Raw genomic sequence first — 24,563 nt, forward strand, 5'->3', positions numbered from 1 at the left:
GTGTTGAGTCCCTGTTGTAGCCTCTGTCCATCATGGCCTTGGAGATTTTTTCAAATGTTTTGGCATTTCGTCTGTTGGAACTGAGTTCTGATAGAACAGATTCATCTCCCCATACAGAGATCAGATTCAGTATCTCCTGTACGGTCCACGCTGGAGCTCTTTTTTTGATTCTGGGACGCCATGGTCACCTGTGCTGATCAGCGCTCCACGCTGGGCAAACAGAGAATGAAATTCAAAAGTTCGTGGGGCTTTTCCTGTCTACCTGGCCAGTGCATCCGTGTTCAGATTGCTGTCCAGAGCGGTCACAATGATGCACTGTGGGATAGCTCCCGGAGGCCAATACCTTCAAATTGCGCCCACACTAACCCTAATCCGAAATGATTTCAGCGCTACTCCCCTCATTGGGGAGGAGAACAGATATTGATATTAAGAGCCCTTTATATTGAAATAAAGGGCTTCGTTGTGTGGATGGTACAGCATTAATTCGGTTTAACGCTGCTAAATTTGAAATAAACTCGTAGTGTAGACCAGGCCACAGTGATGGTTACTTTCATAAAAAACATATCTTTGTGAAATACATAGCTGATGAAGAACTTTCACTTAAGATCTTTCTTAGTGAAATTAGTTATTTCTCTGATGAAGATCTTTGTCTAGTTTCCCTCCATCACATTATGCCCTCCATCCCAACTCAGGCCTATTACCAGAGTGTGTGCCAATAGGCAATATGGTACCACTTCGCTACAGTGTTCTGAAATAAACAGTTTGACGTTTTTCAGATATAAAACTTTTTCATGTTCTCCATCAACTAACTGTTATATATAAGGATACAGTTAGGGCAAGAAATGCTAACAGATTAAGAAAAGCTCCCTGACAAAGTAGTAGTCCTCTGAGGAGGAGCGGATCTGTTCCTGGGGTAGGTGACACTTTCACATGGACCCTAGCATTTATGATATCTGATTTTTGAAGATCTCGTACTTCATGAAATTTGTAAGCTAGCTAGAGCTTTATTCCTGAACTGGATGAACAATTTCAGGGAGCTCCTGTGTCTATCCAAGCAACAGCTGCTGAATAAAACATTCAGATGTTTCTAAAATATTTCAGGTCTGAGCTACCTAAACAATTTTACAAAATCCTAATTTCTGATAAATTATCCCTTCCTTAGTTCTTCTCCAGTGCCACACAAATGCATCTTTTATAGCAACCCATTCCACATGACTCCAGTTTCAGAGGCAGCAAACTTTACTGTAGGGCATATGGAAATAAACTATGGAAAAGAGTTCTATTCCTCTACTGTGGTGAGAGGGGATAGAGAGAGGAGAAGTATACATACTATGCTGGACAATCACATTCTCTGGTGGATTACTAGAGCACATAAAATCATCATGAGCAAGGCTATATTCTCTGAAAAATCACCAGACACTAGATTTAAACATTTTAAAGGTGAATTTTAATTTATTAGAACTCATACATTAATTATTTAAAATTCTCAGAAAATTCAAACTTAGGCTATATACTGAAAATTTGGGGCATACAAAAATACATGTTGGAAATCTCACTTTAAATGCAAAACATAATGCAACTTTTATTGTGTTACCCTCATACTCTCATCCATAATATGGGTATAATATGAATATAATAAACAACTGAACAATAAAGCACCAGGTCCTGATTGCATACCGTCTAAAGTACTGAAAGTGGTGGAGAAACACTGACTAACAAGCTTAATTTGCTGCTCCTCAAAATCTGGTGCCCTGAAGAAATCCCTGCTGATTTACATAATGCTAACATCACCATTTTCAAAAAGCGAGACAGGGCTCACTTTGGGAAGTATTGCGGCATTGCCCTCCTCTCCATTGCTGGGAAGATACTTGCTAGAATCTTACTGAATTGCCTGCTCCTTCTTGAAAAGGAAGTACTTCCAGAGTCCCAGTGTGGCTTCAGACCATCACAGGGCACCACCAACAAGATTTTTGCAGGCAGATCCAGGAAAAATGTCAAGAATAACACCAGGAGCTGTATATGGCCTTTATCGATCTGACCAAAACCTTCAGCTCTGTCAGCTGTGAGGCTCTGTGGAAAATCTTGTCAAAGTTTGGCTACCCAAGCAAATTTATCACCAATGTAAGACTCCTCCATGACCAGATGACTGCCTCCATCCTGTGCAGTGGCTCTACCTCTGAGCCCTTTGTCATCCGAACTGGCATAAAACAAGGCTGTGTACTGGAACCCACCTTTTTCTCCATTTACTTAGCAGCTATGAAAACACTAACCCAAGATCGTCTATCACAGGCATTGGCTTCCAATATCAGACTGATGTCCTCTTCAACCTTTCTTGTCTCCATGCCAGAACTAAAGTAATATCGGCAACAATAACTGAACTCCAGTACTCAGATGATTGTACTGTAGTTGCACGCTCAAAGAATGATCTTCAAACAGCCCTTAATTGCTTCTCTGAAGCTTAAAAAAGCCTAGGGCTAACTCTGAACATGAGCAAAACAAAAGTTCTTCACCAGCCAGTCCGCAGTCAATCATCAAACCTAGCAAGAAAGATCTATATTGACAAAGAATTGGAAAATGTAGAATACTTTGCCTATCTTGGCAGCTATGTCTCACAGAGGGCAGACACTGATGTCGAGATGCCGCACAGAATTCGCTGTGCCAGCCTTACCTTTGGCAGACTGTCTCGCCAGGTGTTCAACAATCACAACATCAGAACACATACTCGACTTTTATTTTATAAAGCAATGGTAATCCCAACTCTCCTTATGGCTTTGAGATTTGGGTGATTAATAGAAAACACCTGAAAAACCTGGAATGCCAGCACCAGCATTTTCTTTGGAAGATCCTCAGCATAAATTGGGAGGACTGTCGCACTAATAACAGTGTCCTCACAGAGGCCAACATCTTCAGAGGAGGTGGAGCAGGCACTGTGTGCGCGTGCCTGATATACACTTACCAAAACAACTGTTGTACGCTCAACTCACCAAAGGAGAAGGGAAACAGGGAGGCCAAAAGAAATGCTTTAAAGACACCCTCAAGTTAAACAGTAAGAGTTGTGGCACTGACATCACACAGTGGGAGACAGCAGCCCAGGATAGGAATAACTGGCGAAGACTTGTCAGAGAGGGAACATCCACTTCTGAGGAAAATTGCCTTGCCCTGGTTGCAGAAAAAATGCCAGAAAAGAAAGGAAAGGAAAAACAACTGTCACGCAGCAATCATGGCCCAACCCTGTCTTCCAACACTACCTGCAACGTTTGCCAATGAGCCCATAGGACTCCTCAGTCACAAAAGGACCCATGAAAAATAAAACCTGTGAAAGAGATCGTCCTCAACCTCGAGGGATTGCTGATGATGATATGAGTACCACTGATTCTGTTAAATTCTCTATCCATCATCCTTAATTGTATCTACTATTTCATGCAAGTGTATTGTTGGTGATAAACCACCAAGAAATCAAAATAAAATGTGTTAGGTTATTTTACTTAATATTTGAGAAGGACATAAATACAAAAGGTCACTTGCTGATGTGCCTTCCAGTTAGAAAATGACATATGTAGGAGATAATTTGAATCACAAGACAGTATTAATAAACTTCTTGAAGAAAACTGGGTCACTTAAAAGGACAGTAAAATAGTGATACCTAGCCAAATTGTTGATTAGAAAGCTGCTGTTTTCAGGATTTTGAGTGGAAAGAATGTCAGTATAGTTCTGGGCAATGTGCAGGTTTAACTCAAGTTCCCTCAATCCATTTTAACTTCTCAAAGCAGCCTTGCAAGTAGATAAGCTGGAAGGTATTCTGACTTGAGACAAGTGTCCATAGTTAATAAGGAAAATGACTACCAATAGGTTAAAAGCTTGTCTACTTTTACAATGCTGCAGTAGTGCAGCTGTATGGCTGTTGCACTTCAGTGAAGACACTACCTATACGGACTGGGTGGGGGGGTTCTCTCACTGGCATAAGTAATCCACCTCCCATTGGCATAGGTAATCCACCTCCCTGAGAGGTGGTAGCTTAGTTGACGGGAGAGTTCTCCCATCAACCTTGCACTATGCTCGAGGGAAGTGAGGGTTAGATTGGTTTAACTGCATCGCTCAAGGGTGTGGATTTTTTACACTCCTGAGTGACAGTTACACCAACCTAATTTCCTACTGTAGACCAGGCCTGACATCTTACAGCAGTAACTAAAGTTTTCACTTTGATTGTTTTTAAGATGGTTTGTTAGTTGACATAGGAAAATTCCAGCTCTGTCAAATTCAGGAATCTTGAATAGTTTAAGCTTTAGTCCTTGAGGCTGTAGGATCTATGAGCTTAACTAGTTGACCTGTTTGTTTAGATTCTTGCTTCTGCGACTTGAATTCAGTGCTTCAGTATGCTGCCTGGCTGTGGTGTTTACATGCACATGCACAACTGGCTGGTTATAGAGCAGTTTCTTCATTAGGAAAGGCCTTCCAGTTATGATAGGCACATGCATAACTTAAAAAAAATCTGTTTCATTAATGTCTATTATACTTCTAGGGAATGGCAGACTTATGTGAGCATATGACTATTCATCTGACAGAGGTAAATAGGGGTGAGAATCAGCACTGGAATTAGAGCTGTCCAAATGCTGCCCAATGAGTCTTCATTTTAATGTGAAATTTACAAATTTGACAGAAAAAAATCTGATTTAATCTTCTTTTTAAGCCTGCTTCTTAAAGGTAAGAGGAAAATGTGAATAGGCCTTACTTTTGTTAGGCTGTCTGAAGAGTTGCTAATGTGAGTGGTGCTTTTTTTTGTTTTGTTGTTCCTATATTGAAAATGTTAGTTTCAGGTTTTTATAAATATTTAACTCAGGTTACATATACCATGGAAAAGTACTTTGTGGGACATTAAATCTGTGCATGCTAACTGTCCCTGTTTGGTCTCCTTCCCTTTAGTTTATTGAAAATATTCACAAAAGGCCTGTATTTTAAATGAAGCTTCTGTCTGTTTTTAAAAAGATGGTGAAAAAATCAGGAACCTAGGGAAATTATTGGGAGACAAATTTTCAAGTGGAAAGCTCCAAATGTTATCAATAAACTAGAGTTCTTCTTTAGTGTTAGCAATCTAACAGACAACTTCAGGCATTAGTTTATGCTTCAGATCGGCTGAGATGATGAAAACAATGCTGCAAGAGATTTCCTCTTTTAAAGAGAGAACTCAAGATAGAAAGAGACTGTGCGTGCACGTTGGTTTGTTTTTAAAAAGTAGTTGTGTACTATTTTGCCTCTTGAGGATGTAGGAATCTGAACTCTTCTGCCCTTGGTAAGATATTTTTTTTTAAAGAAATTATCTGATACTTTTACAGAACAATGATCAATAGAATAAAAAGAAGTTTTAAAATCTTGCATTCTTATCAGGATCTTATGCCAAATTTTTTCTTACAGGGAATATACTATCATATTTGCCGTAGTGCCATGCAAATGACCACAGTGGAGGAAGTAACTTATCAGAGATGTCTAATTTACTCGTAGTTTTTTTTAAAGTGTAGATTAAGTAAAGAATATTCAGCGGTAATAAAGTAGCATTTTTTAATGTAAAATTCCTTGAGACTTGCATTTTTTTCCTTTTGGATATTTTATCTGGAGAAGGCTGCAATTAGAATATTTATCCAACAACAAATATATCCTCTTGAAAAGGGTCAGAGACAATTGAATTCCCTTTACTTGGGGAGCACAAGGGCTGCTCCCTCTAAGATGTGGGGAAAGCAGGGTTTCCATACAGAACAGTCCTTCCCCAGACACCACTTGCAACGGCATGGCTCCAAAGTGCTCCCTGCTCAGGACTATGAATAAATGTAAGAATCTAGGCAAAGAAAGCAGATGAAAGGGTTGCTATTAACAACCATAGTGACTTTATCAGATCAATCTGACTTTCAAAGGGATTATGCCACTCTTCCAGTCTCATTATGAAAGCTGGAATTCTCTTCAGCCCTCTCCCTTCCTTTTCCCCAAGGAGTTAAGATTTTCACAGGACTCTATTGGTGGGGGTGGGGAGGAATAGATAATGAGTGAAGTACTTTTTGTTAGTTTATCCTTTACAGGCAACTCTGGCAGGAGGAGAACTGCTTCCTCTTTGGAGATTAATATACAGTGTTGTGGTTGAGTGTGGTAGTTGGTGGTGGAGCCGTGTTTGCAAGTACACAGAAATAGGTTTTTGTATCTCCCTGCTTATTGAGGGCAGAAAATAAACCTTTCTTCTCCTCCTCCTCAGGGTTAAGTCCTTTCCCGGGAAAGGCTTGTCAGACATTCATTTTGCTGTAGCACTTTATTCTTCAAGGAACTTTTTGGCTCCCTCTTCACTGTTTTTAACTATCTGCCCAAATGTCTAACTTCAGGATAGCTCCACTTGCGTGGTTACACACACGTCTCCTTAGGATGCTGCTGCAGCGGCTACCTTCATGGAGTGTCATGTCCTCTAGCTTGAATGTGTGGCAAGTGCTGAGCAGGAACTGTACCCCTCTGTCCGTTCCCTATTGCGGGTTCGGTGAACTTTTAACTGAGAGAGGAAAATTAAGACCAGACAGACTGAAAATTCAAAACACCACGTGGCCGTTTATTAACAGGGAGAAAATCACAACTTGGGCTGGGGAGGAGCACTTTTACCAACTAACAGTACTATTAGAACAAGAAACCTTTACACAACATGAAACAAGCTATTTACATTCATTAACAAGGAACCAAATACTTCAAAAAATTAAACTGCTTTTCTTAAAAAGATAATGAATACACCAAATTAAAGTGAACCTGTGTGGCACACTAACCAAATTACTACTGTCAAATAACCTAATTACTTCAATAGGCATTATTACGAGCGACTCAATTCTTAATATACCATATATACACAGACTTTTATACCAGACAACAGCATATGCATTACTATTACAAATAGAAGGGAAAAAGAGAAGAGGCTAGCAAAGCAAGAAATTAGAGACGCAAGTACCGTATCTTCCAGTGCAGCTGGACCAGCAGTACATGACCACAGAAAGACAGACGAATCCGTTGGAAGTGATACCTGTTGAAAAATCAATAACACACACGTTCCCGAGCTGGCCTATCACCGGAGGAGATCCTGCTGAAGGGTTTGATCAGGTCCTTCAGTCAGCACGTGGAGATACTCCTACCAGATCCTGGCACGAGGCATGTTTTTATTCAAAGGGCTCTTTTATCACTTGCCAAAATCTGATTGTCCCCTAGCTCCCCACGCCCTCCACCAAGTTCCAGCTGTTGCCCCCTACGTGAATGGAATTTGCACACGGCACACTAGAAGCTGCACCCAGCACACTAGCATGGTTTTGCACACAACCCTAATCCGACCCTTTGAACTGAACTACGATTGGTCAGATTGGGCCCCTTTGCTCACGGCATGCTGGTGTTATGCACACAACACTAACCTGATCCCTGGGTTACGAGGCAGAAAAACAGGAAACTGCACATGATACTAGCCTGACCCCTAGGTGACCAGGCAAAAAGAGCAGGAAACTGAGCGGGAAACTGCACACGGCACTCTAATGTTGCACACCGCACTATGGTGCTTCACACAGTACCAGTGTTACCTTTAGATAGCCGACAATTGGCCATACAGATGCCATGTTAGAATAAAGGCCTTAGGGCTGCGACACCCTCTATCTCAAGTGACACAGGCAAAGCTGCTGCCAGGCTGAATAAGATGGAGACTGCACCCAAAGGAAAGTTGTCCTTTACAGGAGGTTGTGTTCATTGGCCCTTCCCATCCTTAGTGTCAGTAAATTGAAGTTGGTTTTGGAGTGATATTTCAAAGATATGGCAGCCTCCTTCTCAAGGCATCAGTAGCATTAACATGCTTTGTCAAAGGAATTCTGGCCTGGAGAGAGGACCTTTTCAAAGGTCAAACTTTAATATCCATATTTAAGAAGTCTGGTTCTGGATACCTTTCTCATTCTCATGCACAAATCCTCATGAATATATACAAGCAATGGCTTGCAACACTGTCTCAACAAGATACCTATTGCCAGTTACTGTCTAAGGAGGCAATGAGTCTCTCACATTTGCCAGACCATTCAACAGCACCAACAATCTGTTTCCCTGTGGGAAAGGGTCTACTTGGCCCTATCCAAAGCTTGCCCATCACTAATGGATAGGTTGGAAGCTGAACAGAAACTAATAGACAAGGATAGCTGATTTTTCCATGATACCACAATGCTACTTTATCAAAAGAAGAAATTCACAACGGGTCTTATTCTAGGACATACTCTTATTTTGGAGGAAGTTCACTTATTACAAATACTGTCACTATCAGCAAAATTTCCGTGAGGGATAGATTTTCTTCAAGATGACCTTCTCTTAATTTAATACCCAGTTTATTATAGTGATATCAGAACGAAAGGCTTAATTTCATCCCAAACCCTTGTGAAATAATTGTTAAAGTGGTAAAAACCATCCTAAACTCCATAGACCCTGTGGAATCTAAATGTAGCCCTTTAGGGTTTAGTCCAGGCAAGTCAATTTTGTATTGGTGAGGGTACATTTTCTCAGCACCACCCCCTGCTCTTCTCTTAGATTTTTGTGTTTGAAAGCTTAAGGTGAGGTAATAGAACTCAACATTGTATTACTTTCCTCAGAATTACCTCAGCACATATGATTCCACAGCTCGCAGGGGAGCCAACCAATGGGAGTACAGCTTCTGCTGAAACTATACTGCTAAGCAATGGCAGATGATGCAATCAACTTTATCAAGAGGCATCTACAAGGCCAGCCCTTGACATAGCTCAGAAAAGGCTTCCCAGCCCTGTGGGTGTCCACAAAATTTGGAGGTGACGTGGCCTCCAAGGGTGGAACTCAAGGAAAATTCTATGAGGAAAACTTAACAGACTTTTCCCCGCACCCTCTGCCACAAAAGATGGTAATCTGGCTCATACAGCATAAATGCGCCAGGTTTACATCAGCCACATTGACTCAGCAATACCACACATGTAGCATTTTGTATCGTTGCTTTTGGATAAGGGTGATATTTTCAAAAACACTCAACGCTGACCTAACTCTGCTGCCAAATGAAGTCAATGGTAAAATTCCAAATTACTTCAATGGGAGCACTTGAGTCAGCCCTGTGTCCAATTGAAAATAGCATTAGGAATATTGCTTAATATATTTGTTCTGGTAAAGAACTTCCATAAAACATGTGAGAGATGTAACTTGTTCAGTTTAATATTGTTGGAACCTTAACATTAACTTCACTGTTTCCTCTCTGACTTTTAACTCTGCATTCTTAATGTTGTGTATTATGCCCTCTTTGCACCCATTCAATATGTATATTATGGGCTCGCTTCTGTCAATCCTCCATGCACAAAAGAGCCATTAAAATCAATGGGAATTTTGTATGCAGCAAGATTATAGGATTGACCCATGGTTTGTGTTTGGATAGATTTTTCAGCACCAAAGATACTGTATGAAAAGTGTACTTTGAATAAAAGACTGCAACCTGACTTTTAGATAATATGGGTTTTTATTTGAGAAAACAGTGGCTGCTCTACAAACACAATTTCCCCATGAGATTTTCCAATAATTTCTTGATTCATGGACTGTGAGTACACTTTGAAATGGCATTTTTTTTAAAGAGATTACTGCATCCCGTGGTATTCCCGAATCAGCTGGTACCTGCAATATTCATTATACTTAAAATTGGAAACTTCCCTGGGAATGTTAATACCTCTAAATCTAGAATTAAGTTTTAACTGTGCAACTAGGCTGTGATGTTGCTGATTATAAAACTTTCTGAGGGGACAGTTATAATTGGAAAAAGTGCACAGAAGTAAATTAGTAACTGAATTAGAATGAAGCCATGTAAACTTGGTCCAGTTTTGGAAACTGCAGTATATTTTCAAAGTACTTCATACTGTGGACTTTGGAAAGTAATTGTACTAATTGGTCTTATTTCCAGAAAAACATTGATGCTGTCGTTTGAAATTTCAACCTTTTATTCATATTTTGTTTTCTCCAGACGTTCCATGCACTCCGTCAGCTGAATAAATGAAGTGATTCACAATCCTACCGACTTTTACTATTGATGGCTTTAGGGGACCTTGTCGTTCCCTGTAGCCTTCTCTCAAGCCCAGCTGTGTGGCTCTGAAATCACTTGGCTGGTAATTAGGTATTTATCAGATTGTTTCTGAAAAGGGTTGAGACAGTTATCTGACACAATTATCTTTGAAAATTGAATCCCCCCCTTTCTGGTCCTGCTGAGGACATTCAAAGGTGCTGTGAACGTTTAAAGCTAAATGCCTTTGAAAAACCCTTGCCTTTTTATATCCTATATAGCAGGAGTCAAAATGCAGTCAAAGGGATTTTTTTAACCTTTCCGCGACTGGACTTTGTTCCTTTAGTTCTGCAGTGATAAGATGTTGTTTTGTTATCCATGTGGTTCTGTATTTGGAAGTACTTTTAACCATAAGCACTTTACTTTGTCCAATATCCACGAGCTAATAGCTTTCTAACAGTGACAGGAATTCTTAAGAATAATTCCTGCAATTTAAATTTAATATTTTGGTCTCTACTGGGGATTATTCAGTAGAGATAAGGTGATAGCTTTGGGGGGGAAGGGGTTGTCCCAGCTTTAACTTTCTATATGAAGAAATATAAAAAATATGTTTTCTTTCCAAGAAATCTTACCTAAGATTTTTCAAAAGTGACTGGTGATTTGGGGTGTCTGTTTTTGAATCCTTAGCTAGAGACACTTGCAAGGTTTTACCCAGCTCATAACAATATATATCTAGCCCAGTACATAAGAACTGTTCATCAAAAACTAAAAGTCTGATCCTACTGTCATTGCAGTTAATGGGAGTTGATAACTAACTTAAACTGGAACAGGATTAGATTCCAGGTTTTCAGTGGTTTACGTTGAAATGAAACTACATATTTGTAGTGAGGGTCATGTTCTCCAGAAACATAGTTTGAATCCTGCTGATAGCTTTGTAAACTGTGTCACTTAAAAAGATGATACTTAATTCTCAAAACACCTTATCCACTTGAAAAAAAGAAGTTTCTTACTACTTATATAAATCTCATTGCAAATGAAATGAGAGGAAGGAATCCTTTGGTGTGGCAGGATTAAGATACTGTTTATTATCCCCTTCTGTCAAGGTTTTTTCCCCACTTTGAACTTTAGAGTACAAATGTGGGGAACTGCATGGACACTTCTAAGCCTAATTACTAGCTTAGATCTGGTAACACTGCCACCACCCAGAATTTCAGTGTCTAGGGCACCTTCTGTCCCCCCAAAACTTTCCCCTCCCTGGGTTGCCTTGAGGGACTTCACCAATTCCCTGGTGAACACAGATCCAAACCCCTTGGATAGTAAAACAAGGAAAAATCAATCAGATTCTTAAAAAGAAAGCTTTTAATTAAAGAAAGAAAAGGTAAAAATTATCTCTGTAAAATCAGGATAGAAAATGCTTTACGGTGTCATCAGATTCCTATAGAACAGAGGGTCCCCCCCCTTAGCCTTAGGTTCAAAGTTACAGCAGACAGAGGTAAAATCCTTCCAGCAAAAGGAAATATTTACAAGTTGAGAAAACAAACATAAGACTAACACGCCTTGCCTGGCTAATTACTTACAAGTTTGAAACATGAGAGACTGATTCAGAAAGATTTGGAGAACCTGGATTGATGTCCCATCCCTCTCAGTCCTGAGAGCGGACAATAACCAAAACAAAAGAGCACAAACAAAGACTTCCCTTCACCGAGATTTGAAAGTATCTTGTCCCACTATTGGTCCTCTGGTCAGGTATCAGCCAGGTTTACTGAGTTTCTTAACCCTTTACAGGTAAAAGAGACATTAACCCTTAACTATCTGTTTATGACACCTTCTAACTGCATTATGCAATAATTCCATACTGAAAGGAGCCTTACTTTTCTTCAGTTTTTTCTGCTAATTCTTTTCTGAGGCTTGGTCTACACTAAAAAGTTAGGTCAAAGGAAGCCACCTTAAGTCAACCTGTTAATGTGTGTGTCTACCTACTGGGTCTTTTATGCTGACCTAAATCACCTCTAAGGTTGACTTCTGTAATCCACCTCTGCGAGAGGCGTAGCCAGAGGTGAAGTAAGCCAGTCCGGTCCAGCGTACTGGCAAGATCCGGTCCACAGCCAACAGTACCAGTGGTGGCAATTTAAAGGGCACAGGGCTCGTGGCTGCTGCTACCGCACCAGCAGGTGGAGCCCTGGCCCCTTTAAATCGCCGTCAGAGCCCCAGGGTAGTGGTAGCAGCAACTGGGAGCCCCGAGCCCTTTAAATCACTGCCAGAGCCCTGGGGTAGTGGAGGTAGTTGGGAGCCCTAGGCCCTTTAAATTGCCACTGGGCCATGCTGAAGGGCTGGCTGGGTAAGTCTGGCCCCATCCCCGCCCCTTCTGGTTAAGCTGCCCCCGCCCACCTTGTGGAATGATCCCGGCCACCATGCATACAGGTAAGTCTCTTAAGTTACTTTCACCCCAGGCATAGAGCTTAATTTGATTTTTCATGGGTCAACTGTGAGATAGTGCAGATGCAGAGTTGTGTAATTTGACTTAATTGGCCATCAGGTGGTGGCCCACAGTGGTCATCTGTGACCTCTCTGGAGATCATTCTCAACTGTGCTGCACTGCAGCCAGGTACACAGGAAACAGCCCTGGGAATTTTTGACTTCCAGTTTCCTGTTTGATCAGCATTGGGAGCATGCCAGCTTGAACACTACATGCCCCAAATGCGCTCCAGCCTGGTCTGCACAGGAGGTGGTGGATCTCATTGCTGTGTGAGGAGAAGAGTCTCTGCAGGCAGAGCTCCGATCCAGCAGAAAAAATGCTGACATCTATGCAAAGATTGCTTGTGGAATGGGGGAGAAAGGTTACACAAAGGACACACAGCAGTGCCATGTGAAAATAAAAGAACTTCGCCAAGTGTACCAGAAGGCAAGGAAGGTGAACAGTCATTCTGGCGCTGAACTCCACACATGCCAGTTCTAAAATGAGCTGCATGCGATTCTAGGGAGTGACCATACCAGCACCCCCACAAGCAATGTGGACACCTCACAGGTGCGTGAGCAGGACCGGCTTTAGGACATGCAGGGCCCAATTCGAAAGAGCTGCCACTGAAATGCCACCGAAGTCAGCGGCAGCAATTGAGCTGCCACCGAAGATAGCGGCGGCATTTTGGTGGCAGCTCAATCGGTTGGTGCTGTTTCCGGCGGCACCTCGGCGGAGGGTCCGGGGCCCCTCTTCCAGATGCTGCGGGGACCTCTTAGGCACAGGGCCCGATTCCCAGGAATCGGGGGAATCACCCTAAACCCGGCCCTGTGTGTGAGTCTAGGGACAACAAGGAGGACGATATGGTGGATGAGGAGGAGGAGAATGGGAGACAGGCAAGCAGTGGATCCATTCTCCCCAAGAACCAGGAAGTATTTTTAACTCTGGAGACCTGTGGGTCACAGAACATCATGGTGGCCGACTGTTATGCTGGGGAAGACGCCTCTAGTGAGTACACAATTACAATGAAAATCCAGTTAAACTCTATCGGGCACACGCATTTGGTGGTATTGCATGTTTACTGTGAAGAAAAAGTGAGGTGCTGTGGTTCTCTGCTTACGCAGAGGGTAGCCTCCGGAAAAAGACTGTTTATATGGACTGGGATAGCTTGGGAATCCTCCATGGATATCTGTAGGAAGTTTTCATGGAAGCCCTCTGCAATCCTTTGCAGACGGTTTCTGAGCAGGTCAGTATTATTTCTTTCACCATGGTAGGACACTCTCCCAAGCAACTCCTGAATTAATTCTGCTAGCATCACTGTGGCACACAGCATAGCAGTATAAGGACTTGGTCTGTACCCAGATGCTTGCAACATCTCCTTCCTTTCTGCTTCTGTGACCCTCAGGAGACTGATATCACATAGGGTTGCCTAGGGGAAACAGGGGAAGTTCTCATTAAAAGTGCTCTTACAAGAAAAAAGGGTATGGAGACCCATCCCCCATCCCAGATTCTGGATCACCAAGCCACGTGGCCGCTAATGTGCCTTTACTGTGTTCAGCGTGGGTTTGCAAGTATTTTAAAGTGGCTGACAGGGGACTGGGGCTCCACATGAGAGATTCCACAATTTGGGAGTGAAAACTCCCCCCTCCTCCAGTCGTAAACAGCTGCTCCTGACATGAGCCTGCCATAAACTTCATTAAAAGTGTGGTCACCCATGATCCGGGGGAGGGGGAAATACTCACCATGGCTGAAGCAGCAAAATGGCACTGGAAACGGTTATGGATTCTGATTGTTATGGCTTGCACCTAGTGTAATAAGCAGTTTTCTTTATGAAAACAGCCTTGCTTTGGAAACATTTTATTCATGTACAATGTCTCCTTTATTTTTTCCCATGACCGAGAGCTGGAAATTTGTCCTTCAGCAGGTCATCAACACCTGATAGCAGATTTTCACTGATTAGGAGGAGAAAGAGAATGTGGGAGGACATGTTCACAGAGATAATGAATTCCTTTGAGACAGGTGCCACAGAGCTGAGAGTGTGGAGGATTTCACTGTCTGGTGTCTGGCTGCTCAAAAATGGCTGCCATGTGATCTGTCTCAACTGCCCACCCCTGAGGGAAATTTCCTCCCTTTCTTCCACCGATATTATGGAGCACACAGCAAGCAGCTATAACCATGGGGATGTTCTCTTCACTAAGGTTCGACTGTGTTAGTAAACTTCTCCAGCGCCCTTTCAAAGACCAAAGGCACATTCAACCACCATTCTATATTTGCTGAGCCTATAGTTGAAGCATTCCTTACTGTTGTCCAGATGCTGGTGTATGGCTTCATGAGTCATGGAAGCAAGGGGTAGATTTGGTCCCCCAGGATAACTATAGGCATCTCAATGTCGTCAATGTTTGTTTTGCAGTCTGGAAAGAAAGTCCTAGATTGCAGCTTTTTTAACAAACCTGACTTCCTAAAGATGCGCGCGTCATGAATCTTTCCTGACCATCCTACACTGATGTCAGTTAAAACACCCCCTTTGATCCACTAGTGCTTGCAATACCATTGAAAAGTATTGCTTTTGGTTTATGTACTTTTTGGCAAGGTGGTCTGGTGCCAAAATGGGGATATATGTGTCATCTATCTCCCCACCATAATTCGGAATCCTATCTTGGCATAACCATGCACTATGTCTTTACATTTTCCAGAATCATTACCCTTTGTAGCAGAAATCAATTAATGGCCCTGCACACTTGGAGGACAGCAGCTCCCACAATTTATTTACCTACTCCAAATTGATTCCCCACTGACCAGTAACTATTAGGTGTTGCAAGCGTCCAAATAGTGAGTGCCGCTTGCTTCTCCACTTTCAGAAAAGCTCTTGTTTTTGTGTTGCTGAACTGCAGGGCAGGGGAGAGCATTAGAAAATTCTGCATCCACTGCTCATCATCCCATACTTGTGGGACCACATCGATTTGCAGGTCAGTGCTTGTTTCATGGGACCAGAAACGGCGCTCAATGAATGCAGCTGCTCTGTGAGTACCAACAGCAACTATGAATTGTTTTTTTCAATGGCTTGCAGCAGGGCTTCTTGCAGGACATCTCTGTGTTCCATGTGGCGGACCCTATTTCGGCTCTGGAAATACTGCAGGAGAAGGTGCAAGGTGTTTGAGATGCTCACAGCAAGAGGGCGCAACTGAGCAGGCTCCATGTTTCTGGGGTTATGGTGTATGCATGGCGGTTTTAAGGCACAGAAACCACTGGGTTGTTTGCCATTGAGCACTGTGCATCATGGGATGATGATGCAATGTTACCATTCTCCCCTGTGACAATGTTTTCATCCCATGAGGCCAGAGGTGAAAGTAAGCCAGTACGGCGTACCAGTATGCCATGCCAGACTGGACCTGCTTCCGCAGCGGTGATATAAAGGGCCCAGGGACTCCAGCCACTGCAGAGAGCCCCGGGCCCTTTAAATCCCCGCTGGAGCTCTGGCAGCCAGGCTCAGGTAGGGATTTAAAGGGCCCGGGGCTCCAGCCACTGTGGGGAGCCCTGGACCCTTTAAAGTGCCGCTGGAGCTCTGGCAGCTGGGCTTGGGTGGGGATTTCAAGGGCCCGGGAGCTCCAGCCACTTCGGGGAGCCCTGGGCCCTTTAAATACCCTCCAGAGCTCTGACAGCCAGGATCCCGTGGTGATTTAAAGGGCCCAGAGCACCGCGGCGGCCAGAGCCCTCGGCCCTTTAATTCACCCCTGAGTCCTGGGGCTCCCTCTGCCTCTGCAGGTGGGATCTCCGATGTGATTTAAAGGCCCTGGAGCTCCCAGCCACAGCCAGAGCCCCAGGGCCTTTAAATTTTGAAAGGCCCTGCCTCTTCCTGTTGAGGCCACACCTCCGCTCAGGACTCCAGTGTACCTTTTAAGTTACTTTCACCCCTGCATGAGGCATTGCACAAACTTCCCAAAACACACTGAGACAAGTTGCACTTTGGGATAGCAACCCATGATGCACTGCTTTGTGCATTGATGCAGGCACTGCTAGTGAAGACGCACTCCATCGAGACAATGAGCATGATGTGGCCAACTTAATTCGGAGGCTCGAGGTTGAATTAGATAATGTCAATTTAATTTTGTAGTGTAGACAAGTTTTGAAAAGAATGGAAGAAATAACATTGGTGGTGTTGAAAACCTGCTACTTGATCCTTACAGCATTGCACATTTCAGTTTGGTCTCGGAGAATTTCAAAGTTACTTTAGTATAGTCTAGCTGCCAGGTGTTAAAGTTTGGCAAAGTGATAAGGAAATAAGGATCTTGTAATGGAAAATGTCAGGAAACCTTAACCATAGGTGGTGCTACAAGCTCTGTTTATAATAAATATAGACACTTTTATCACTTCGCCATAGAATCAGTGCCTTTCCCCTGCCCTGCAGTTCGGCAACACAAAAATGAAAGCTGCTCTGACAGTGGAGAAGCAAGTGGTGCTCGCTGTTTGGATGCTTGCAACACCAGACAGTTCTAGCGTGCATGAACCTGTCCGGAAACCTGGATCATTATTTGGGTGACTATCGCTAATTGAAGGCTGTGCTTCCATGGCTTCACTACTCTGGTACCTGAGCTACCTAGATTAAAGCAGGCTAGGGTATGTCACACTCTGTGATTGGATTGTAGACATATCCTGAGTGAGTCATTAACAGAGGTTTCTGGGCCACTGCTGCCTTCCCCTGCCCCCTACATTGTGGAGTTCACACAAATTGCTACTTCAAGGGCCAGTTACTCTGCTGGTGTAAATTGGTGTCACTCCTATTGGCTTCAGTGGAATTATGCCAATTTATACCATCTGTGTCTTGGAGCTAAAATAGGCATTAAGTCAAAACTGACTCTTATCTCTGTAGATAAGGCTGATGGTATTATGCAGCAGCTTATTTGCCAAAGTTCACAGCTTTTACAAAAAGAGGTTACATCATCTTATGAATTTTATGACTCCCTTAATTTCCTTATCTTTTGAAGCCCTCTCTCTATCCAGCATGCTGTAAAAGTATACATTTTATTCTCTCAAAAGGCTGGTAGCTAGCCCTGAGCCAGACTACAATAATAATTTAAAAAAATAAAGGAAAAAAGTAACTAGGGTAAAATCAGCATTGATTTTTGTTTTTTATCCTGATATGTTTACCTCTGCAGCTGCTTGCTGCATTAGCCAAATGGATAAATAGCACTACACTTAAGATTCAAATCATTTTTTCCCCTCTGCATTTACTGCACTGCTTCTTTCCCCTCTGGGTTTGTGCAGTTTAATTTGCCATTGATTCTTTAATGATTATAATACAGTAGACAAAGTAGTGTTTATCTTCATCATGCCCTGTGGATAACACATGGGGCCTAACTTCTCACTCACACTGGTGTAAATTAGCAGTAATTTTATAGAAGAGAATGGAATTTAACTGGTATAAAGAAGGGGGGAGTCAAGACCATTAGGCTTACTTTTTAACGTTTGCTGCTATTCAATCATTCTGATGACATAGTATAGCCAGTGGGTATCAATTCCCTTCCTGCATCATTGATTTCATATTTTGGTCATGCTAAAGGTAAATTCATTTCAGAGGTGTCCTAAATGCAATACTTCGCTCAGAAGGCAAGCTACTATTATTATTAAGTAGCTGATACTATGTATTTGGATATTCATTTCATTATATAGAAAGAGAATCACTAAATGTAAAACTCGAGGGCTTCAGATACTTTCACAATGCACAGAGTGCAAGTCAAGGGAGTTGGTTGGCTTAAAGCTTTGACTTGAACTCCCCTGATCTCAATGATGTTCTGTGAGCTTTTTCCCCTGTACAATGGTATACTGACCAGTTACTGGACTGTTGCAGTGGAATACAACAAGAAATAAATTTGTCTCCATCTCTTCTTTGCTGAACTGAAGCTGCATCTGAGAACTCAGCATTCTGATATCACTGAGCAAAGATTGCTCCCCTGTCCCCACAATTTTACCTATATTCTAGAAGTTACTCCAAAAGAAACCACTACACCCTAGATACCAGTCTTGTTCCCCTATGCGAGATAATATTAAGAATACTTTCTGCTGCACAACTTTTGTTTTTAAAATCTCAAAGCCAGGTGAAACTTGATTTGGTTTAGTTGTAAGCCAAATTCACCAAAGGTTTCCACAAGGTTAGTAGAACTTTTGAGTGAAGTTATCCTAATTTAGGGTTTCAGCATGAAATGTTGCAGTTCTGCTGTGTTTTGGGGTCTGTTGAATACTGAAACCCAAACGTAAATGTGGGGGTATGAACCCAAACGTCTGAGTTTCTTTCAGCTCTGCCTTCAGATCATGTAGCTACATGAGAAACGAAATGCTGAGGGACAATACATGGTGGAAGGAAAGAAGAAACAAATGAGGCCTCAGGAAAGAAGTTGGAGGAGGGTAAATGTTGCAGAAGAGAAAGAAGTTGAGAAGCAGGAGCAGACTGTCTATAAGAGGAGTAGAAGGAAGGGGTAGCCAGCATAAACTGGGAATGTGAGTAAAAGAAGAGGGGGGGGGGGAAGCTACCAAGAAAGAGTGGTTCAGGAAAGGGGGATACTCTGAATTTATGCTTAGGGTCCATTCATGTACTGTGCATTTGCACTAAAATAAATCAAGGAAAATGAACATTGCTTACAATCCTTCTGCTCCACAGGCTAAATTCTGCCCTCGAGATACACATTCCAACTCCCATTGATTTCAGGAGAATTGTGTGCCTGTCTGAAGACAAGCAATTCAGGAGTTTGTTAGGTATAGAAATCATACTAATACAACCCACTTTGTGTAGATAACAGAAAATGATCAATATTTGCTTTTGGCTTTTGAATCTTCGAGGCAAGTTGATCTTGGTTGAGGGTCCTACACTCCACATCATCCTGTGATGTTCCATCAAGTACTAGTGCAATAATTCCTTCATGTGGACATGAAATGTAACCCCATTTCATTCTAGATCCATGACACCCAAAATAAATGTGAGACATTGTCTAGTGGAAGACATTGCCTCACTTAAAGTAGGATCCCCCAAAATTTGACTGAGGCACTGACATTTCCTCTTTAGAGTGGGATGCATGGTTGTGGAAACTGGGAACTGAAAGCCAACTTTGTAAATGGTTTTACATAGTGATGCAATAGCACTTTATAGTGGTTAGAATAGAGCACTGAAATCTTGAGGCCTGGGTTTGAGAAATTCCCTTTTCTGTCTTTGATTCAATGACTGGCATTTAGCAAATCATTTAAGAACGCTATGCCAACCTGTAAAACAGGGATAAATATACTTTCATTGGGAAAAATCCTGGAGCACTTCACAAGGTAGATAATTGTAAAGCGCTATCTTTAAGCAGCTGCTATCAGTAAGTAAACATGAAAACTGCCCAGTCTGGGGTTCATCACAGACCTATGAGACTTGGTTTGGGGCGCTACTTGGCAAGTAGTCTACCTATTTCTTCCCCCAAGCAGCCTCATCGCCCTTTCCCTGAAAACTTGTGCAAGACAAAATGTTGAGCTGGAATTAACCCTTTTTTACTGGGAAGCAGGTGGCTTGTCCCTGTTATTATGCAGTTGAGGCTGGCTTCACATTTGTTCTTGTTTATTCCCAATTGGCCTCTGCTGGAGGTAGTACAGCCAGGTGGGAGAGGGATTGAGGAACAGGCATGCTCATAACACTAGATGTCATGGCAGTGATGGAGAAGGTGGGGAGGGAAGTGGAGGAATGTTTGTGTTTCGCTCAGGAGAGAAAGGAGTATGAGTATTGCCTGTGGTCGTGATAGCAGGACCAAAATGAGCACTTCTGCCACAGGTGGGGAAGGGCAGGAGAGGGAGGGAGGAACAGAATTGCTGTCACTGCTGGTTGTCATGGTGGCAGCAGCACAGGTACAGCAAATGTAAGAGAGAGAGAGAGGCAAACTGGAAATATTCATTTTTTTTAAACTTCCTTTCAAATTTTTTGGTAATATCCTCAGATAAGATTGTAGTGAATAGACCCAGTGCTGAATTAGATATTTTTCAGGCTTTTTGACTATTCTTTAAATATATATTGGTGGGATTGAGGTAGGAATGGAAAATAATGGATTTTTCCTCTGTAATGAATGCTGGCTTGTATTTGTATAGTTTTTGAGTGAAAAATCTGAGTTTAAAAAATGCATGTAACTAGCAGAATTGACAATGGTGTTAGAAAAGTAAGAACTAACATAATTAAGATATCACAAGCCCCACTTACTGGTTGAGCATGATATTCCTGCCTACTTCAGCTCCATTTGTATATTTTACATTTGAGCACCATCCTGCTCCCATTAAAGTCAATGATTGACAATGATAAAGCAAATGTGGACATTTTACAATTTGCAAAATTCCTAAAACGTGGCATCCTGGTCACAAAGGGCATAACTCTTACCTCAGAAATAGTACTATATATGAAATAAAAGATTCAAACAGAAAGAATTGATTTGGTCAACCTGGGACACATGAAAAAAATCCTCATTTTTTTAAGAAGGAATTTGAAAGAGATGATGGAGTGTTACTTGGTGATCAGGAAGTAAAAGATCCTCCTAAAAATAGGGCTTGGTCTGAAAAAGGGGCACAAAAGAGTGAGTGTGAGATATAGGAAAAAAATGCTATGAAGAGAGAACATGAGTTTAAGATTGACTAGGATTGTAGATAGAGTGAGATAATTTTAAGAAGTGTGTGGGGTTGTGAACAGCCTTGAACTTGTAATTATGGTTAAAAAAAAAAGTGACACTAAAATATGTACATTTTACTCAGCAGATCTGCTCCCTACAAACAGGCTTCACAATATTTGTTTTTTTTCTGTTTTGTGATGGATTGTCACCCCTTGGGTGCAGTTCGGGAGCTGTGGGAACCGGTGTGCCCCTGTAATCTACCACTGCTCTATTGGTGACTCACAGCTTCTTCAGGCCCTGAGGTCACCGAACATGACAGCAGGTGGCAACACCCCCCCAAACTGAGGTACCTGAGTGCTTTACTCAAAGACAGGCAGGAGACAGCTGCTAATTGCCCAGCTCCTCCACCCTGTACCTTGCTGGAGCATAAACCCAAAATTGTACCGTCTTGCACTGCACAAGCATCTGTACAATGTAAGCTCATAAAGTTTGTCCTCCCCTCGATGTGGGAAGGATATGCACAGTACGCTTGTATTAACCAAATTGAGATTTTTCCCCAGACATTTCACTCAAAGGTACATGGTTTAGATAAAGCAAAAACAAGTTTATTAACTAAAAAAAGATAGATTTTAAGTGATACAGATAGATCAAAGCACAGATTACCTAGTAAATAAACAAACTACAAACTAAGCCTAAAATACTAGAAAGGCTGGCTATGAATTAGGAATTTCTCACCCTGACTGATGATACAAGCAGGCTTGCAGATTCTCAAGACGCAAGCTACATTTGCTTTGCAGATTGGGCTCCCCACCCCTGTTCCAAGTCCTTTTCTTTTGGAACTTCTCTCAGGTGTTGAGTTACGGGGAAGTAAAGAACAACAGATGATGTCACTTCCTGTCTTATATAGCTTTTCCATATGGCAGGAACCCTTGGTTTCAAAGCTGGTTCCCAGTTTGTGGGAAAAATACAGGTACCCAAAATGGAGTTCAGGGCCATGTGGTCTGGTCATATGTCCTTGCAGATTCATAGCAGCCATTACCTACAGGCTAGACGAAACATTTACAGGAAGGTTAAGCTATTCCACAGCCCATTCTCTTTGTTGATGAACCATTAGCACTGTCTGGCTTTTCATTTTTGTACCTGAAAGGCTGGCTGTGTGTGTTTTCCAGAGAAAGCTAATTTGAAATACAGATCCAAAGGGTGAGGAAGTACTGCATATCCCGGTGGGATAGTAATGAAGCTATGTGGCGCAGAGCCTGCAGCTGGGCTATGGGGGTAGAGGGAGTGTGGGTGTCTAGACCAGAGAGGAGCCTACAGCACCCAACAAATACCTTTTCCCAGTACACACACACCCCTTCAACACCCCCTAACTGTACTCCCCATCCAGGTCTCCCTCCCTCTCACCCTCCCCCCAGTAGTGTCCTCTCTCTGGGAACTTGAAATATAGTAATCCTACAGGGACAGGGCAAAAAAACAAGTATCGACTAAAAGACCGGAGTGGCCCAGTTTTCCCCTCAAGGTGTTCCCAGCGGGCACATATGACACACCCAGACTGAGGCACCTAACAAAAGCATAACAGAGAAACAGGAACTGAGTTGTCATAGGGGTTTCTTTAACTCTACTCCTGGGGGAATCTTTTTTGTTGTCTGTATAGTCAGACATACTTGCTGACAAGCATTTTGAAATATGAAATTACCAAAATAATTGAAACTGGTGTGATTATATTGTGTTATATGGACAAAATATGCAGAATTTTAAAATACCGTGTGCAGAATTCTTAATTTTTTTAGCTCAGAATTCCACCAGGAATGGATCCTGCATCATAGAAGCCAGTGGGAGTTTTGCCTTTTCATAATTAAGTGCTTTGCTGAATCTAGTCAGAGTACTCAATACATTGGCAAGACTGATTCCTACAGCCCTTATTCAACAAACCCTACCTAAGAAAAGCAGTCATGCATGTGTGTTACTTAAGAGATTCGAGTATATGCTTAAAGTTAAGCATGTGTTTTAAGTGCTTTCCTGAGCAGGGGTTGATTTAACCCTAAATTCAGAAAGATTTTTATGCACGTGCTTAAGTTCTCATATACAGTTTACACGTTAGCTTGACCAGCCAACAGCATTAAATAATCATACATCGTCTATTATGGGGTTTCTCATGCCTTCCTTCAGTGCATCTGCCACTGTTGGTGCCTGGTCTGCTGTAGTATGTGGATTCATGTCCGTTCATATTTTACGACCAACTATTGACTACAAAGAATCAAAAGTGCTTGAATAAAGAACTATATTGAAATAGTGAATTTGACAGAGAAGTACTAGGCTAAAAGTGTTTTAAAGCTCTTCCAAATTGCCAATGACTATAAATTGTCATCTTAGTCCACCTTCTTTCCACTTTTGTTGCAGATAACACTTAAATGCTGCTGAGCTGGTGTAATGCAAAGAAGGAAACATCATGAAATGGGAATATTATCCTTTTTTTGTCATTGTAGCTGTACTCAGCCTGTCCAGGTCCCACCAGTTACTGGGTCAGATTATTCCAGGTAGGTACTTACTTATTTTAATGTACTCTGAATAGCTATATGCATCTTTGTTCTTCAAAATTTATTTTATGTTGGTGTGAATGTTTCTCTGTGCATATCTATATTTCTAAAGTTCAGAGTTTAATGAGAACTCTAGGGTCTATGTGGCACTGAATTGCTCTTTTAGACTATGAAAGAAAATATGTAAGGAGTGGCCTTAAGATATAGTTACCAGAAGGTTAAGGAGGCTTGCTAAAGGATTCCTTTGATTAACACTGCTGGGGCGGTGGGGAGAGAAAAAAAAATGCAAAGTGAAAAAGTGAACGTGAAGATCAAAGAGAATACTAAATCCATAGAAAACATCACTGAAGAAAGGAAATAGCAAAGTACTGAAAATATGAAATAGCTGAAATACAAATATATACTATAAGTTAATTGCTAAAATGCACTGTGCTTGCACTCCATCTAGTTACCATCGTTTTCAGTGAAGTTAGAAATACTTTCTTCTTCTAAGTCTTCTAAAGAGAATATATAACGGTTAAGCATGCTTGGGAATGGAGTTTGTTCGTAATTCTGAAATGTCCGTAACTCTGTATAAAACATTATGGTTGTTCTTTAAAAAGTTTACAACTGAATATTGACTTTACAGCTTTGAAACTTTACTATGCAGAAGAAAAATGCTGCTTGTAACTATCTTAATTTAAATGAAACAAGCACATAATCATTGTCCTTCTCTTGTCAAATATTTTTTAAACTTTCCCTTTATTTTTAGTAGTTTACATTTAAACACAGTACTGTACTGCATTTGCTTTTATTTATTTATTTGTTTATTTTTGTCTCTGATGCTGCCTGATTGCATACCAGTTCCAAATGAAGTGTGTGGTTGACTGATCCGTTCTTAACTCTGGTGTTTGTAACTCTGAGGTTCTACTGTACTCTTTAGCACA

At 41.8% G+C, this 24,563-nt stretch overlaps 1 protein-coding gene across 1 annotated transcript in view; it reads left to right on the plus strand.

The window, feature by feature from the left end:
- The window catches only part of ROBO1 (roundabout guidance receptor 1), a 1,116,086-nt gene that overhangs the window by 156,162 nt on the left and 935,361 nt on the right, over positions 1-24,563 (plus strand). The window contains exon 2 of the mRNA XM_075073102.1: positions 23,501-23,637. Within this exon, the coding sequence (XP_074929203.1) occupies positions 23,550-23,637 (88 nt within the window). The 5' untranslated portion in view covers positions 23,501-23,549. The remainder of the gene's footprint in view (positions 1-23,500; positions 23,638-24,563) is intronic.

Source organism: Chelonoidis abingdonii, chromosome 1 (assembly GCF_003597395.2).
Source record: "Chelonoidis abingdonii isolate Lonesome George chromosome 1, CheloAbing_2.0, whole genome shotgun sequence".
In the NCBI taxonomy this organism is placed as follows: Eukaryota; Metazoa; Chordata; order Testudines; family Testudinidae; genus Chelonoidis; species Chelonoidis abingdonii.